The 18,652-nt window shown below is 39.8% G+C and overlaps 1 protein-coding gene across 4 annotated transcripts in view; it reads right to left on the bottom strand.

Annotated features, from left to right (window-relative positions):
• Positions 1–18,652, bottom strand: part of PATJ (PATJ crumbs cell polarity complex component) — a 160,320-nt gene that overhangs the window by 122,975 nt on the left and 18,693 nt on the right. For all 4 annotated transcript variants that reach the window (XM_030494986.1, XM_030494987.1, XM_030494985.1 and 1 more), the window contains 7 exons: positions 15,508–15,610; positions 14,011–14,099; positions 12,611–12,749; positions 12,172–12,306; positions 4,854–4,930; positions 2,392–2,448; positions 939–1,073 (listed from right to left, as the gene is read on the bottom strand). In XM_030494986.1, coding sequence (XP_030350846.1) covers positions 939–1,073; positions 2,392–2,448; positions 4,854–4,930; positions 12,172–12,306; positions 12,611–12,749; positions 14,011–14,099; positions 15,508–15,610 — 735 coding nt within the window. The remainder of the gene's footprint in view (positions 1–938; positions 1,074–2,391; positions 2,449–4,853; positions 4,931–12,171; positions 12,307–12,610; positions 12,750–14,010; positions 14,100–15,507; positions 15,611–18,652) is intronic.

The raw sequence follows: 18,652 nt of genomic DNA, 5'->3' as shown, positions 1-18,652 counted from the left end.
TTTTTTTTCTGTTTAGTGGCCAAGGAATTTAAAGAACACTTCCAACATTCCATTAATCCCTTCCTTTAGGAATCAAGATTTCCTCCATTAAGTAATAACTGCAGAAAATGTTTTAGGTCTTAGTGATACCAGTACGAATTTTTGATGTTATAAGGTGAGCAACAAGTACGCAAGAGCTGTACCCCTAACAAATCAATCTTTCAGAAGGTCTGATTCTGTTCCCACTGATGCCAGAAGTTCTTTGCATCCACTAAAAAAAAAAAGGTTCCAATTCAGAATATTCCATGAAAAGTGGGTATTCAATAGGCAATTAATGTCTTTTCACTTGCAGGCTGAGATACTGATAGATATAAATAAACACACGCCAAATAGGTATTCTTTTAATACTATCAAATAAATATTTTTCCTGAGCAAATAGGTCTGGTGTGATTCCAAGAAGTTCAAAGCTGTCCCAATACCTCTTTATACCTACTTAAACAAACTGATATACCAGCTTATACACACAAATATCTTCTAACACTCAACAAGCAAGTTATAATGTGTAACGGGAACCACTATTCCTGAGACTGTTGTAAATTTTTTAGGAGTGACAAATATTAAGAAAGATTATCCACCACAAAAGCTGATGCCAAATTGCTCAAAAGGCTGAGCTAAAGGACTACAGATATTCAAGTTGAAACATTTCAGAGAAGAAACCAAACATGAAGTCAATAAGAGGTCACAAGAATTTGACATTTTGTCCATAAAAGAGGAATGAAACAGTGAAGAAAATTAATGTGACTTCCAAAGCACTACTCTAACTGCTTCCACAACCAGCTCTTGAATAATACTGCACTCACAGCAGCCAAACTAGAATTTAATACAGGCCTTTTTAAGAAGGCAAAGCAAACAGGAAATCTCTCATATTCTATTTTGGGGTGTTTTGTTTTGAGTTTTACCTCCAGAAGTTCATCCTCCAGTTGCAGAAGACCAAGTGTTGCGGCTGGACCATCTGAAGCAATCGATGATATATAATGATGTCCATCAAACGTGTCAAGCTCAACTCCTAATCTCAAAGTGTGGATGGGTAATAGCTGCCAAAAGATAAGTATGGCTGAAAATTAATATGTCTTTACCACAATATAAATACATTTAGGATTCAGTAGCTCACCAAATTAAACTAAGCACACAGTAAGATGATTAAGTTTTCAACACTGATGTCATCTGTATTACAGCAGAAGTGCCCATAATTTCTCTATAGAAACTGCACAAATAAAAACAACCAATCTACCTTCTAGAAGAAAGCAATTTAAGCTGTATCTATCCTACCCAAAAGGTAAGTTTTCAACAGAACTGAAAGAAATACCACAATCACCATAAAAACTCATCACAAGATCAGCTGTCTTACTCCTTTAGGAGCTACACTACTTTGAGGTAGGAAAAATATCCATGCAGTATCCTCTGCAAATAGCTATTAATACTGGCATTCTTGCTTCTACAAGGTGAAATCACTAAACTCCTGTTAGCCTTTTCCCAGTGGGCCTCCTTAATTTGGAGTTTCTTTCTAGGGAGTTCTATCCCAGGCAACACCAGGACAGGAGCCTCCAATCATTAGTGCCTTCAGTCTGCTAATACTAGAAGACTAGCTTTCTAATGCTACCCAGACAAGACAGCAGAAATCATGGCAAACTGGAGAGAAGGGGTGATCAGCAGTATCTGCTCCTTCAGTTTCTCTATTTTCTCACTTTTTATTACTTGAGTTTAAACACTGGCTGTCCTTCTGGTTCTCAATTAATTCTGGATATTCAAGTAAAAGGAGAAATCCACTGATCTTCAGCATTCCCTCATACTCAATGAGTTTACGGCCTTTCTCCACTGAGACATCCCCACAAGTATATAAATACATCAGCTCCACAAAACTCTTTTGCACAATATTAACACACAAATCTTGAAAATCTCTGGAAAGTCTCAGAACACTGAAGTTAATTTCAGCTCTGACCATTTCAATTAAATGGACCTCCCTCTCCCTGAGTCACTATGGCAAACTCCTCTGCAGGATGATGACATTGTTCAGCAGAGTTTCAACCTCTGCTCCATTCTGTAGTGGCTTTCAAGAACTGAATTTCAATGCAGTTAAGTACCCCAAAATCTGAGGCTTGTATTCATTGTCTGGATTTCAGGGGATTTTATGTTTGGGTGTGTGTGTTGAAAGGTTCATTTTCCTATGTTACAAAAAGGTATTGGACCAGTCCAGAAGATAAGCAGAATATTGGCAGCCTTTTTTTTTGAAAAGTAAGATAGAGCCACAAAGCCACTAAATTTCCTAAACAAATAAATCTGGAATTGTGCCATGCCCTCCTAGGATTATTCTGCCAACATATACCATGAAGGAAACCACCATGTAGGTCATACCTTTGAGTACTTCTGCAGCTCCGAATCATCTGTAATGGGCATATCCACATTCACAACCTACAAATTGTACATCATAACATTTTTCAATAGTAGGTCAATAAAGACTTTACTGGAATGATGAATTCTGGCAAAAAACTGATGAGTAAAATAAACTGTACTTAAACAAAGTCACATTGATGCAAAATAATTTTAAACAAATGTTAGAAAACTCTTTCGGACACAGAACATTTACAACTAGGAATGTGGTGATTATGCACTATTAGCAGACTTCAATATTACCCTATTCCCAAAGCCCAAATGCCAATTTTAGTCAAGTTCAGTAATCCTGTATAAGCACAAAATGCCATTATATTTGACACAAATACCCTGACTTGCCTTTTGAATTTGAAAAGTACAACGCCTTAAGTTATTACTTCAGGCTATAGTACAGCCATTTAACATCTAAACCACCATCTTGTGCAGCATGTTCCCAACATGACTTGAAATACATGAGTTTAATCACCAAAATTGAATGTAAAGTGGATTATTTAGAAGAGTGACAAGAAACCCTTTCAGTGTATCTTCAATTTTTGTATTAATAAAATAACTATGTTGATCACCAGTTTTCTTATAATGTTCTTCCTTAACATAATTTATTTATCTGTAACCTTAGAAAGTTATTTACTTGAATTTTCAATGTAGTAAGGATGACATCTGTGGTGATCTATGGCCCGGAGTTGGGATTTGGGACATTGAAATTGAGTATGTTTGGGAGGATTACTACAACTGTTATATTTGGAAAATATATAGCCTTTGGAAATTTCTAGTTTAAACAACAGTACTAAGCCTCAGTTTTTTCTTTTGGCTCAATTTTAAATACGGCTTCCAACCTTGTTTTTCAGTACCTTGGGTATTTTTCCCAACAGACAGAATCCATTTCATGTCCATTCAGTTGTGACTAAATGAATCTATGACTCATAACTCCTCAGCTTGACTGCTCACGTTTAGGTACCTTGCGACAAACACCCCACAGTCATACATCCCTCTACAGACTTCCAGGGTGTCTTTCTGTTTCAGCAGGACCTCAGCTCCTTCCACTGGTACCACAAAGGATCAGCAACACCAAAGCCATCAAATTCTCTCTTCAAATAGCAAGAGAAATACTTCTGAGTGAATACTCAAACCTGTAGGCACTTTCAAGGTGACTTTCTGGGAGCTGAGTGTAGGAGTGAGGATAGCATGAAACAGGGACTGCACGATCAGGCTGAAATCAAACTAAACACTGTTATTGAACGCAGCCAAGCAAGACTAGAGGTAGGTACAGCCGACAAGAACTGGAAGAAGTGAAAAAACGACTCTCAAAACAGGATGCCACAACAGCCTACTTCTATTATTTAAGAGGACCAATCGTTAACGTTCTCACTCCTGACATTTTACCGGTGGCAGCTAAAGAAGAATTAGAAACGGGTGGTTTCACGAACTAAGCAGGTTTTCGTCCTCTGTGGGAAGTGTGATGGTGCTAAGGGAAGTAATATCAGACTCTTGAAATGTAAGGATGGGAATACCAAGCAACTGAAGTGGGCAGCTGAACAGATTTATTGCATCATGTACATAATCTTACACGAACTTCAGATCTTAAAGGAGTGCTAATGGAAAGACGAGAAGAGAGTTTCTCCAGGCAATTCTTAAAGCTACTTTAAATCTTCCAGCGAGTGACTGGAACAATGGCTACTCCAAGTGGTAAAAAAAAGTGTCTCTAAATCAACTGGACAAGCATTGCAAAGACAAACAGGGCATTTTCTTGGTGGTGGTGAGAATTCTTTACGTCCTCAGAAAGAACACTGGCTGGAGGTTTTTCTCTGTACCCACTGGCTAACACAGCACTGAATAGCAGCAATGAATTATAACTTCAGTCAACTCCTTATGATGATTCATCAAAACAAGCTTTTGCGCGGCAATTACTTAATATGAAGTGAAGACATATCTGATAGGCACTGGCACCACAAAGTTACACCACCATGAATTACTTCCTATTTTCCCAGCATGTTTGAGAATCATTCTTTCATTCTGCTAATAAAATTTTAAGATTCTTCATGAAACTCAAGAGCTCCATCCTGAGCTTTTTTTTTCCCAGTGCACAATAAACCAAAGAGATCATAAATGAAATCATAAAAAATGCCACATATTTTGACTGGCTGCTACGATGCAGATTTAAAAGGACAGTTTATTTTCTTAAATCACTGTTCCTGTGATAGTGTATAACAATAGTATCTATATAAACAGCATTTAAAAAGCACCAGAAAACCCCAACTCATTATAACATTCCTATATTTCATCCCTGATGTTACGGAAAACCAAATTTGATGTTACTGATCTGTTCCAAACACTAAACTGTTCTATAAACAGCCGGTAATGCTAAGCTCACAGATCTGCAATTTAAAGAAATAACACACATGAATGTAGTTTATTGAAAGATAACATACCAGAACTTCGTATTCAGGTCCCAGCAGGTTTTCCCACTTGGATTTCAGCTCATGTGCTGGAGGGAGTGGGACTCTTCCTAAATACGAAAGTGAATAGTAAATTTACAAGCATATTGTACATTCAGAAGTAAGTTTATTTCTAAATACTTTAATAAAAATTCAGTCTAAATAAAAGATTAGAGGGTGTAATCCCAAAAAGGAAAGTGCATTAAGCTGAGTCAAACAGTGCAAACCAAAAATGTCTTTCTTAGCAAAACAATGCAAAATGTCAGCTACTGCTAACGTGTGATTTATTCAACTGAGAGGCAGAAATGATGCTCGCATTGATGAGATGTGAGTTCTGTAGATATAGTACTGTAAATAAATCATTCTTTCAGGCTGCAAAACAAATTTCACATGAGTTCATAATTTGTTGCTATAAAAATGCTTACTACTCCAGGGAAGCATCATCTCCCACCAAAATGAACCCCCTTACGAAGTAAAACACCTGACAAGATATTGCTGTTATCGAGGGGCTGCGTCAGCACAATGCAGTCACAGACTTTATTTATACATTTGGCAGGTAGAAAGGCTTGTCTAGTTTAATTAGGCCAGTAAGTAACATGAGCTTTAATATAAGCTCCAGTTCTAAACCAGTCTTCCATGGGAACTTGGCTATCTTGACATTTATATCTTTTCAGCTTTCTTACTTATGCAACCAAGGCAGTATTACATTCATGTAAGACAACTTGACAGAGCTAGACAGCATAAAATGACTGGCTGCCCTGCATTTGACCTCATCCAGAAGCTCAGTGCACATATAAAGTTCCAAGCTGAAGAAATGTTTAACTGGTAAGAATCAAACTCTAAAGCAAATTCCATCTAGCAGCTACAGCAGCAGCAACTGAGGTCTGAATTACCAAAACCTGGGTTTCTTCCCCCTGAATGACTGTAATTTTGTCAGGAGTCTAGACAAGGCACAGACCACTCAGTATTGCTGCTATGTCATATGGAAATTTAAAATGTAAATCACAAGATCACTGCAAGAAGGACATTGAGGTGCTGGAGCGGGGCCAGAGAAGGGCACCGGAGCTGGTGCAGGGCCTGGAGCACAAGTGTGATGAGGAACGGCTGAGGGACCTGGGGGGTTTAGTCTGGAGAAGAGAAGGCTCAGGGGGGACCTTCTCGCTCTCTGCAACTGCCTGACAGGAGGCTGGAGCCAGGAGGGGGCTGGTCTCTGCTCCCAAGGAACAAGGGATGGGACAAGAGGAAACGGCCTCAAGCTGCACCAGGGGAGGTTTAGACTGGAAATTAGGAACAGTTTCTTCACCAAGTGGGTTGTCAAGCGCTGGAAGAGGCTGCCCAGGGCAGTGGTGGAGTCACCATCCCCGGAGGGATTTAAAAGACGTGTAGATGTGGTGCCTGGGGCCATGGTTTAATGGTGGACTTGCCAATACTGGGATAACAGTTGGACTCAATGATCTTAAAGGTTTTTTCCAACCTAAATGATTCCGTGATTCTATTCTATTTTACACACAAACTAGTAAGTAAAATACCTCAAGGGGGGTAAAAAAGCTCAGAGCCTACCTACTAGCAAAAGCCAACAGAAGTGGGATGTCAAGCTGCCTCAGGTTTCAACACCTTTGTAGACTGCAAAGATAAAACATGAGCTTTGCAATACAATCCTCATCACATCATTTTATAACTTTGAGTTTTTCTGCTTATTAAAGACAAAGATTTAAGTTAACTTACACCATACCATAATCCATCACTGTATTGCTTCCACTCTGTCATGACAGATAAGCATATTCTGTCTGATCTGCACTGAGAAACCATAGTCCTCAGAGCCTACCAACTGAGATTTCCTTTGGAAATATCCAGAGCATCTTTAACCTGCAGGCTCAAGGAAACGCAGATATTCAAGGATTCCAGAAATTCAGATAACTATTTTCTGTCACCAACAAGAAACCCCACTAAGGATAAAAACTTGCGGCTTTAAACACAGACCACAGTTCTCTCTGAAATAAGTTATCTCCATAAAAAAGAAGGGAAGAAAAATTGTCCCAAAATTCTCAGCTGTGAGTTAAAGATTTTTTCCTCCATTGAAACTGAATTGAAGCTTCTAAGGAGAAGTCCTCTTTGTGAGTCTTGCTATTAAGCACAGGCTGATCACTATCTTTATTCCCCAACCAGAACATCAGCACATCTTTCTAACTCCTTCTACTTGCAGAAGTACTCAGGGACAGAAATTCTTTAGTCTCTTTTTCTGCTATTACAAAGTAATAGTGTGAAAACACAGGACCTAAGCACCTGCAATCCCCTGTGCAGCCCAATATAGATTTGAAGGTTCCCCAGGAGTAATGAATCTTAGGGTCAAGCTCTAAGTTCAGTTCTGTAACCGTAAGCTGTGTTCAGTTGGCTGAATACAGATTTCTTTGTCACTTCAAAAACACATTACCAAAAATCTATGAGTTGTTCAGAGCAGGTGTTGATGCACGTCCCCATTTGAAGTTTCCCCCCTTTTCTTTCTTTCTAACACACTTTGAAGTCTTTGCTTGTAACTTCCTCAGAACAGCGAAAATGTTGGCTGGAGTGATTTGGATTAAACATATTCAATTCCAACGGTATCACCCAATTCACTTAAAATGCTCCTTTTTCACCCAAACAGCTTTTTCCACATGGCAGCTAATTGGAAGTTTCTTTCTGGTCTCTCATCCAGCTGGGATTTCACATGACCACGGATATGTACCACATCTTCTATAATGTGCAAGGCCTCAGACATGAAAATACTTCCCAAGGGCACCGTTCATTAGCAACAACTTTCAGCATATTTAGTCTGCCTTTCTGCCTGCACTTCCATACAGTTTTTCATTTCTAATTAGCCAGCATCAAGAATAAATCACAAATGTGTTGTAAAAATCATCTTTCCTGGTCAAACTTCCCAACATCTTCAAAATCGGGATCTTTTCTTCTTGCATTTTCCTCCTGGTTTCACAAACTTACTATACCAGAATGTGGACTGTGCTCTAGCGCACTTCATTAATGCACTAGCTTTATCTGCCCTACTGCTGGATACTTTTCCTGGCTGTCTTTAAGTGTCTGACATGCATCATAATTTCTTTGGGTTTTGAGTATTGCTGCAAGGCACAAGAAAGCAGTTCTGCCCAGTCTGCAGTCTTGCAGATGTAGCTGGTAAGTTAATTGCCTCTAGTCCGCTAGCAGAAAGTTTCAGGCCTCTTGCACACTGCATCCTAAAATCATGTTGCCTTTGTAATAGAACTGCTTAAGCATGGGCTTGCCTGGCTAGAAGTACTGTTTTATACCTACCCAGGAAACACAATTTAATAAGAATTTCACACAACTGGGCTTAAAGGGAAGTAATACCGATTTTATAAAACATACCTTTTGCATTAAACTTCTTAAAACAGTTCCAGAGTTTAGTCAGAGCTTTAAATTAGCAGTATTTACTTTAGCACCATTATAATGAAGTGCTCATCACCATGTCCAAAATAAGCACCTATCTTTGGAATTTAAACTTGGCCATTAAATTCTACTCCAAGGTGAAATCTTATACATCGTATTTCAGTATGAGTAAAATTTGCAACTAAGTATTTCAACTTTTTAACAGAGACACACACACTTTACAGTTGCATAAAGCTTTTGCAGAACCTTGTAACTTACAAGTGGTTTCTCACTATGACAAACCAGAGTTTAATCAAGCAATGATACTTGCTTACCACTGCATTAAACACTTCTGATGCATTACCCAGTTTCAAAGCCATGCCCATGGCAGTATCCTGTTGGCCCACGGAGGACCAGCACTGCCAGATCGTATCAAGGGCAGTATCCAACTGCAAACAAACTATGTTTTCAGTGTTTAAATGTTGGTATCCCAAGATACACTGTGCATACAAACACATTATCCTGTATTCTTCAGGGTAAGGGGAGCTTGGATACATAGGAGCATAGAAACATCTGGTGGTACACTTGGTACATGTTGCAGTAGAGAACTGCAGTGTGGATATACCACACTGCTCCTGCAAGGAATCAGCGTGGGTCCACCTAGTAGCTATGGATTCCAGGCAATGAAGTCCTTGTCAGACCCAGGTGCATCTGCACCGTACCCCACAGAGCTCCAAGGAAGGGGATCATGAGATTTGCACAATGCTGGAATTGAAGGGGCACCACTTGTATGCGTACAACTTAGTTACAAACCCCTTTTGAAACTGAGGGCTTTGGAGTGTTTATGGAGAGGCAGTGGATCCACATCAAAGCAGTTTGTGTCTGCTATGAAAAGGGCTCAAAACCACAGTTTGATCAAAGCCAATTATCAGCAGAACAGGGATCACTAAGGCATATCTAGATAACACACCTTGAGACTAGCAGAGTTTATTAACTTCAAGCCAAGTAAAAGCAATTTTAGTTCCCAGCCTAAACCGATCCTGGCATTGACAGACCACATTTGCACAGCACTAGGTATTAGGTAGCAAATTCCTCAGAAAGTTCCCATTGCATCAGGGCAGACATCTGCAGGTTGTGACACCAGATAACCCAATCAGGAGGGGTCAGGAACTGACTACAGAGATATTGTTCACTTCAGTAGAAAAAGAAAACACTCTATGCATAGAAAGTCCCATAGTAAAAAAGAACTGCTTAAGTGACACAGGACAGCATGTGTTGCTCTTCTCTCTTGTCATAGCGAGTGTAAGTCCTCCTGGCTCTTCTGCCCCTAAATACATCCCGCTGCTAAGTCCTTAAGTTATTTGCCCATCGTAACTACAAATCAATATATGCTTTTCCATTGCTACAGTTAAAACAATGCTTTGATAACCTCATGTCTCAGCTACTCAAACACCTCTGTTTTGGCTTCCTATTTCTGGGAACATGCAAAAGTCACAACAAAGGATGTCTGGTTATGAGGCTTGGACAGAAAAGTAAAACAGAATGGAGCATAGGAGCTGCTACATTTCTCTCGTTTCCAGGTTGTCTTTAATACTGACAGATCTTCCACAATCACAGCAAAATTGTTATTCACTGACAGCCGTAATTTAGAATCCTCTATTACATCTACATATCTTCGAAATTACAAGGCATAAGGATAATTTATGCTGACTTTAACACAAGCTGTAGAAATTCACCCAGAAGTTCCTGTAGGAGAGCCCAGAAATCTGCAGGGAAATTGAAGCATGCCTTCTGGAAAGACCTCCAACCTTACCCTTGAGTCAGAAGTCAGCTAAAAACCAAAGCAGTCCATGCCTTTGTGATCTGCCCCTATGTCCAATTGCCTTTGCTGTTAAAAACACATAGAATCATAGAATGGTTTGGGTTGGAAAAGACCTTAAGATCATCTAGTTCTAACCCCACTGCCATGGGCAGGGACGCCTAACCCTAGACCATGGCTCTGTCCAACCTGGCCTTGAACACTGCCAGGGATGGAGCATTTACCACTTCTTTGAGCAACCTGTTCCAGTGCCTCATCACCCTCACAGTAAAGAACTTCTTCCTTACATCCAAGCTGACCTTCCCCTGTTTAAGTTTAAAGCCATTACCCTGTGTCCTATTCACTACAGTCCCTGATGAAGAGTCCCTCTCTGGCATGCCTAATTTGAACTCCTGTCCAGTTATCAGGTCTTTACACCTATTATGCCTCTGCTAGACCAGAAGTTCTCTGCATACTCTGCCTGCATAGGTCAACAAGTTCCAGTTCAGCTCAAGCTCAGGACAAGCAAGCCAGAAATGGCACATCTAGAGATCAAACTCTAGTTTCCAACAGTAGCACGGGAGGAAGCAGTATGCAACGGTATTAGTACCACAAGGTAGATGAGTTGGGTCTGGGAACCAGCAGGCAGCAAGGAGAGGTTCATTGCCAAGTGGGGAATCTCACAGGAATTGACATTATTTGTGCTAGGCTTTCTACTTCTCTGGTGCTGCAGGGAAGTCAGTGACCAGGAGCTCTATAAGCAGGACAAGCAAAGAGGAGCAAGGCAGTTACATGGCAGGTGGCACACAGGTGAGACAGATGCTCATGGAAATGACATCTGTCTCATTTGTGTGGAAAATGACCTACAAGTGGAGACATGTTAGAAGACATGTCCCGTCCTCACTGCTGCAGCACCTTTGGTCTTTCAGAAAGCCACATTCAGTCAAAACTCCTGAGGGAGGGAGGGAGGATGCTGCAGCTCAGGTCACAGGTTGTAGGAGGCCTAATCAAGCAGCTCAGAAGGTGAATTCTGATGAAGTTACTGCAGTGCCAAAAGAGGAAACTGCAACAAGTGGGCATCAGGGATGACGTACAGGAAAGCAACAGAAGATTTTGAAAAGACTGCAGGTGCAGGAGCCTAAGACCTGTGAGGGCAAGAAGATAGGTATTATTGAGGTAACACTGGATCAGGAAATAAATGTGAACTCCCAAGAATTCCATCTCCTGATGCTGCTCACCCAGCAATCTCCTGGCAGCACAGGAGGCTGAACAAGTCTTCTCTTCAGAAGAAGATTGCAGACAGGACAGCTCAAGTCATCAGAGTAGAACCAGGGCTAGAAAGATGAATTGGTGAGCTGGAGGCAGTCAGCTCTACAGAGCTTATGAAATTCCCCTGTCTATAAGCCACAAAAAAAACCAGCTAACCAACAACAAAAAATATGGCAATCAAAGGGGATCACTAATGGATGGAAAAGGACAAATTTCATGCAAGGAGAAAGATACAGAGAACTATAGGCCAGTCTGTCTCACCTTTGTCCCTGCAAAGATTATGAGATACTTCCTTTTGGAATCCATTTCCAAAACCATAAATGATAAGAAGGCAAATCAGGAGCAGTTAATATAGATTTGCCAAACAACTGACCAATCTGACTGCCAAGATAGCCCTATGTGGATGCAAGTGTAATACACCTCAACTTTACCAAAGCTTTTGACACCAATTACATTGGCATTCTCATTTGGAAACTGAGGAAGCACGGGTTTGATGACTGATTAATGGCTGAAAACCACATGGCCCACCAGGATGAAAGACAGCATTAACCAATGGCACAACAGCCAGTTATGAGACAAGGTCAATAGCTACAGGGGCTAACATTATCCAGTATCTTCATCAGTGTCCTCCATGATGGCACAGAATGCACTCACAGCAAACCTAGGCACAGTGCTACATTTTAGGGATAGGGTGGGGTGGAATAGTCAATAGATCCAATAGGTAGAAGTTTACTTCAGAGGAACCTGAATATTAAGCATTATAGAGAAAAAGCTAAAGACGGGGTAAGCCTCAACAGCCCATCAGTATTGAAAATGTATTAAAGACAACTCCAATGGCTCAGAAGAGACACTACGAGATCTCTTATCTACCTGTTTTCTGCAGACTCTGCTTCTTTGTATTTTGAAGATTATCCTTCTGTTGTTGCTTTTCCTCACTCTTAGTGTCCACACTAGCTTCAGTCCCTACAGCTCCAGGGGACACGAAGGTTGGAACAGTTGGCTGCACTGTGAAAACAGATGAAAGATAATAAATCATACGCTGCAAACTATCTGAAGTAGTAACACTGCCTCACTAACTGCTCTTCTTTTTGGCTATACAAGAGTTTTGTGCTCAATTTTCCCGAATCCCTCCTTTCTGTTCCTTTCCATTCCTCTTTAAGAATCTCATTTTCTACAGCGTGCCCTTACAAAATCTAGGATCACACAGTATTTAGTCCTAATTGTTAAACCAGGTAACTGTAAATTGAGTGAAAAATAAAATCAGTTGCTGAAAAAGAGTGGGGGGGAAAGGGAAATAAAAAAGGATTACCTCTATCCGAAGGTCTTTCTGAAGAAAGAGTAGAAGAAGGTTTCCTTCTGAGTAAGGTAAGGCGGACAGTCTGTCCTGTGTTACGCAATGCCTCTACTACTTCTTGGTTGGTATAATCCTGTATATTAACTCCATCAACCTACAGCAAGACAATGGTATCATATAATAGTAATCTCGCTACATTCTTAGGCTGTACTGTTCACTCCACATTGTTTTGTGCAGAAATTACAGGGTTATTCACCCCAGACAGTGGCATTTGCAAAACAATCTCATTAATCAGTTACATTTCACTAATCAGATGATGTTACCAAAATGCATTTTAAAAGGAAACACAGCAGTAATTTCTCCTGTCTTCACGGGGCAACCACAAAACAGAATTTACTCATCTCATATAAGTATGCACTGATTTCCCCCTACAATTTGTTTTGCTTACAAAAAACAGCTTAAGGAGTGTTGGGATGAAGCTCCCCAGCAAGTGTAGTCAACCTAGAACACTATTCAGCTCATTATCGCTGTTAGTTTTCTCATGATTTCTAACATGCCCCACACAAGCCTACACACATAACTGTTCATATAATCCACTCTGAACAGCAACAATCCGATTCTTACATTAATTCAGGTGTTTTATTTGACACCCAAAATACTGTTTACCTCACTGTTAGGTCATGCATCAATAGGGGCTTCTACTGCAAAGCTGCAGATAAAAGCACAAGGTTGTATCAATTCTTGCTCTCACAAAGGAGAAGCTGACTTTGGAAGGTCTGGCATAGCACACATTTTAAAAGCAATTTAAAATTATATCTCTATAAATATTATCTCTTAAAACAAAAAGACTGTGTTTTAATGTGTAATTCATTCCTGCTTGTACTGTGAATGCAAAATTGGCTATTATTCAATTCCCTGTTATTCAATGGGTTTTAATTTTTCTACACATAAAGCTTGGGTTTTTCAACCTAAATTGTGACTATTAACATTTTGATTGTATCCACACTGTGCTACACAGTCATTAAGGACCATAAACAGTGTGCCACATCTTGCAGAATCTTAACCATCCTCAAATCCCATTCAATCCAAACAGAAGCTAATGCTGCACATCTTTACTTCAGGCCAAAAGCCAAGATTCTCCACTCTGAAACATTCTAATCCAAATGCTTGCCTCTTTCACAGTTAACTACTATTTACTACTACTTTGAATATAAAATAATATTTTAACCACAGCAAGCCAAAGCTCATTTCTGTTACAAATCTACCTAAACAAATACAAACCACCAAATTATTTCCTCTGCAAAGCAAAGAAGGTTTAATTCATTTCAGAAAGTCTTTACTACGTTGTTCTTTTAATGCTGAGATGTGTAATGAAGTATTAGCTCTACAACATAGAAGCAGACTGTTTTACTTACAGCTACAATTTTGTCATGAACATGAATTTGGCCATTGTGGTCAGCAGCACTCCCAGGTATTATGTTTTTCACGAATATCCCTGAAGGTTCTGTCAGCAGAAGGAAGGGAGAAAGAGAAACAAGTCACTATATTAAGCTAATTTGTTTCTCTTCTTAGTAAGATTTTTAATTACAGCCCTTTTCACACACTTCTACCCACAAAGTTGTGATTTTGTAAACCACCACCATTTGCATATTACATTCACACAGCTTGGTGTAGAACAACTGAGATCTCTGATGGAAAAAACCAGCACCAACACAATCACCTGTACCCTGAGCTCCAAATTTTGTCCTTAAAATGGCTTACGAAAGGCCACTTCTTCCATGGATTCATCCTTGTGCTTACCCAGGCTTTAAAGCACAATCACTTAAATCCACGCTGCATTTGATTTCAATAGGGCTACCTAAGCTAAATGTAAAGCATGTGCTTAAGTACTTTGATCAGGACTTCAATCATCTTACAGCTAAGGAATTTAGTACTTTACATCTTAACCAAAGAGGATTGTTCTTTAAAAAAAAAGAGAAGTGGAAAAAGAAAAGAGAAAAACATGGAAAACAGAAAAGCTGCCTCTTGTCATGTTTGACATTTGATTCTTCATTCTAACTTCCAATTAGAACAAGGAAATAAAAACAAAAAACCCAGTAAAAATTCCAATTATCAGCTGAAACAGTAATCCTTCCCTTCCACAAACTCCTGCAATATATGAGATGCTTTTATTTTAACGAATCTTGACACTTCATCCATCCTTTTCTGAACACTAACCTTCCTCAGACGCCTCATAGTATGGTTTGGGTTGGAAAGGACCTTAAGATCGTCTAGTTCCAACCCCCCTGCCATGGGTCTGCCCAACATCATTCGTCCATGGGCAGCAAAACCCATCATGGTCCTTCACAACTGCCTTTTCCCACTGCCTGGCACATGCTCCTCCCCACCCCAGTTCCCAATGCTCACTGCACTGGCCTGGGATTCCTGACCAGCAACACAAGAGGATGTCCTGCAATGAAGAGGGCTGGAGAGCAATCCCAGCTGCACCACATTCCCAGAATGCTTTCTGGAGTCCCTTGAAGGAAGGGAGGGGATAAAAAGCACCACCCTTTAGTGTAAACCCAGATACTCAGAGTCAACTTTAAAGATACTATCATTTGTGGAGCCAATATTTGAAACAGAAGTTAACAGCTCTAATTTAAAGAGGACTTGGGAAAAAAAAACCCAAACTGATTCCATGTCCCCATATCCTAGCACAGGTATTTTAATGTGTTCCCAGAGTTTAGGCACTGAATCAGCCATCTGCCAAAGACAAAGCTGAATCTCACTTTGCAGCAAGTTCTCCAAATATCTTCTGCACAGATTTTCCAAGTTACACTCTTTCAAAGAAGCACTTTTCATTTTCCCTACAGTAAATAAAGGATATTTGAGAAACCCCTGTCCTAGACTTTACCAAATCCTGTAGAACTCACCTACATCACTGGTGCCAGCATATCCAACGATTGTTATCCCCAGGCTTTGCCCATTCTTTTTTATAAGTTCAACATCATAAGTCTCAAAGAGGTTGGTATTATCCTATAAATAAAGCACAAGACAGTAAAAAATAGCTCATAATCTGCCAGCACCATTACACTATTGCAAGTTAAGATCTTCAGAAGTGAGTAGTGATTTTGATTTCCCTATTTCAGGAGGCATGATGTTTGCAAAAGAGATATACCCAAGATTTGGTGAAAATAAAGTGCTTTTTATATTCTTTCCTAATGCTTTCTCCACATACCTGTCAGAGGTACAGTATTTATTTTTTATGGAAAAGAAAGGTTTTCTTTAGACTGCTCAGGGGCCACTTCCCTTTGGATTTCATGTGGTAACAGCAAACTCACAAGACAGCAGAAGCCCTCAGTATTTCTTCTCTCCCTTTCCTAAGTTCGTCCTGATAAACACTGCCATGAATCCACCTGCCTGAGCTCTTTATACTGGACAGTTAAGCAATAAAAAATCCTGTTATAAATACAGAGTCTTATCACACCACAGCTTTCTGTCAGAAAGTGATGCTTCTCTCTCCTTGTTATCATCTACTAAGGAAGTGAGGGGCAACAGGAAAGGGATCTCAGAAGCAGGCTTGCTGCCCTGATATGAAAGAAACCACACATATACACAACAGGCATATCTTTACTACAGAAGCAGTTGCCTACTTAAATGCAAACATGGGTGACTAGGGTAGGTGTTTGAGCTTATTTTTATGCTGGATTCCAAACCACAAACCATTCCAAAAGCCAATCTTATACACATAAGCTTAACAAGTTTGCTTTTATCCTGCTCAGATTTGAACGCCCCCAAACTGCAGAGAACACTGGAAGCCTTCAGGTTGTCTGAGGCAATGGGAAGCAAAAGGCTCATTAGTTCACATTCAGTGAAAAATATTTGTAAGACCTAACAGAGGAAGGGAGAGAATTAATTTGTAAAAGCTTTATTGTTGAACTGGAATGATGGCTTCTCATAACAAACAATACTTGAGAAGAACATAACATGACCTGTTCTCCAAACTCTCCTCTTACTACAATTACCAAAAAACCATAAAAGCCACTAGCTAAGATTATAAATGATCTGACCTTACGCTGGAGAAGTATATGGAAAAAGGTCCCCATAAGGTTGGCCTGTGCAACTACTCTGACAAATAAAAATCAAACCTGCCAGAGAGAGCTCAAACACGGCACACTAAAGACATTGGTGATTCCAAAGGGAAAAACAATCAAGCACACAGAGCTGGGATTTCAAGGGATAAATTAAAATACATAAAGTTGTTTGTGTTCAGTAATCAGATACAGTCCAAGGAGACCAAAAAGAAGATGATCAGAGTAAGGTCTGTTAAAGCGATGAAATCAGGAGGGATGGTGTCACTGCCAACAGCAAAAATCGGACCAGGGAATTGCAAAACAAAAGAGAAGTTTAATCAAATGCTTGTGAAATATCAGCTTTAGAAGGACCTATATTAAAAGCAGGCCAATGTTATGGCCTATTTCACTTTTCAAAGAGAAATCAATGGACAGCTATCTCCTCATCACACACACCTCCCTCCACTCACCAACTCATTCAGCTCATTAAATGCTGTCCAACTCTCTTGCTTCATAAGACACTGAGGGAGATGAAGAGAAGTTCTGAGAGGGAACCAAAACAGTAAACAAGCCTATAGCAACATCTGAAATGGAGCTATGCCCTTGAGAGTCCTGCTATTCGGACCATCAAAAGCCCATCACGGTAAGTGCTCTGGTGCTAAAGAAATTTTCTCTACATAATGTTACTGGTAGAACGCAAAACATTGGAAGTGGAGCCTGGAAAAATCTAAGTACGGAGTCCTAAATCCAGTCAGCACAAGTAGGTTGCTAACATTGCCATCAGTATCTTGGAAAGTACAGATAATATGACTGTTTTGTTGTCTTTCTTGTCTTGTCTTTCTTCCATGCAAAGACGTAAGTAGTTTCAGTTATTCTCTACTACACAAAATTTCAAGGAGATCAAATATTAATATAAAACTGGAAAAAACACTAACCATGTACTAAAAATGTCTTTCTGCTGGTTTGCAAAAAAAGAAAAGGTAAATATTTGCTATTCCAAAGCTCACAGCTAGTGAGAGTACTCAGAAACCAGAGAGAAACTGGATTAAGGAAAAAAGTTCTGTTGTAAATCAGACACAAACGGAAAGGTGGATCATGAAATTCATCATTAAATTAACAAACACATTCAGATTATCTACTATTCTTGGCTATTCAAATCTCACAACACCAGAAAGAGGAGTTTCTTCAAATCTAAAGTTGAAGGCACTATTTAGTTCAGAGAACAAGAGATGATACTCGGAAAGTAGACGAAATTGCAATGTGATTTTTTTTTCCCCTCTAAACTACATATCAAGAACAGAGGAACACTGAGAAGACATCCAGAAGGAATAACATTAGGCAGTCTGCAGCATCGCAATGCTTGGGGTCAATCAATGGCACACAGGCCAACCTTTAAGGTGAGGAATTCAGAAACATAGTCCTTTGTAGAGAAAACAAAACTAGGACCACATAATATGGGCCTTGAAAAATATCATATAGCCAGACAAGAAGTGCTTCATAACAATGCTGATTTCTCTAGGAAAGCCTGTTTTGGAGTACTAGGCAAGCCCACTTTTAAGACTCCAACCTTATGTACATAGATTACCCCCTCCCATCTGTCTGCCACTTCTGTTTCCTATTACACCAATCCTTCCAAGAGGAGCTTGAGAAGGACCCAAAATACTTCACCAACAGCTTCAGCCACAGTCTTCCAGAGAGAAGGAAGACACAAAGCCAATGGCTGCCTTTGCACTGACTATGCCCAGTAAGCAAGAAGGTGAGTTTGTAACAATACTACTGATACTCTGACGTATAAAACTGGTGCTTCAAATAAATAGCTCTCTTCACTCACATTCAAGAAACTAGACAAGAAAGAAAAGGCTACTCAGATTCTACACCTAAATCTAAGCAGCACAGTAGTAGCAGATGGTACACAAGCACAGCTTTGTTTATGTTTCAAGACCTACTGTACACTTAGTGTAGCATTTGTTGATTTTAATTACTCAAAACTGAAAAGAATGACTTC

This window comes from Strigops habroptila, chromosome 8, assembly GCF_004027225.2.
Source record: "Strigops habroptila isolate Jane chromosome 8, bStrHab1.2.pri, whole genome shotgun sequence".
In the NCBI taxonomy this organism is placed as follows: domain Eukaryota; kingdom Metazoa; phylum Chordata; class Aves; order Psittaciformes; family Psittacidae; genus Strigops; species Strigops habroptila.
The sequence above is the reverse complement of the archived record's forward strand: the minus strand, read 5'-3'. Positions and strand labels throughout refer to the sequence as shown.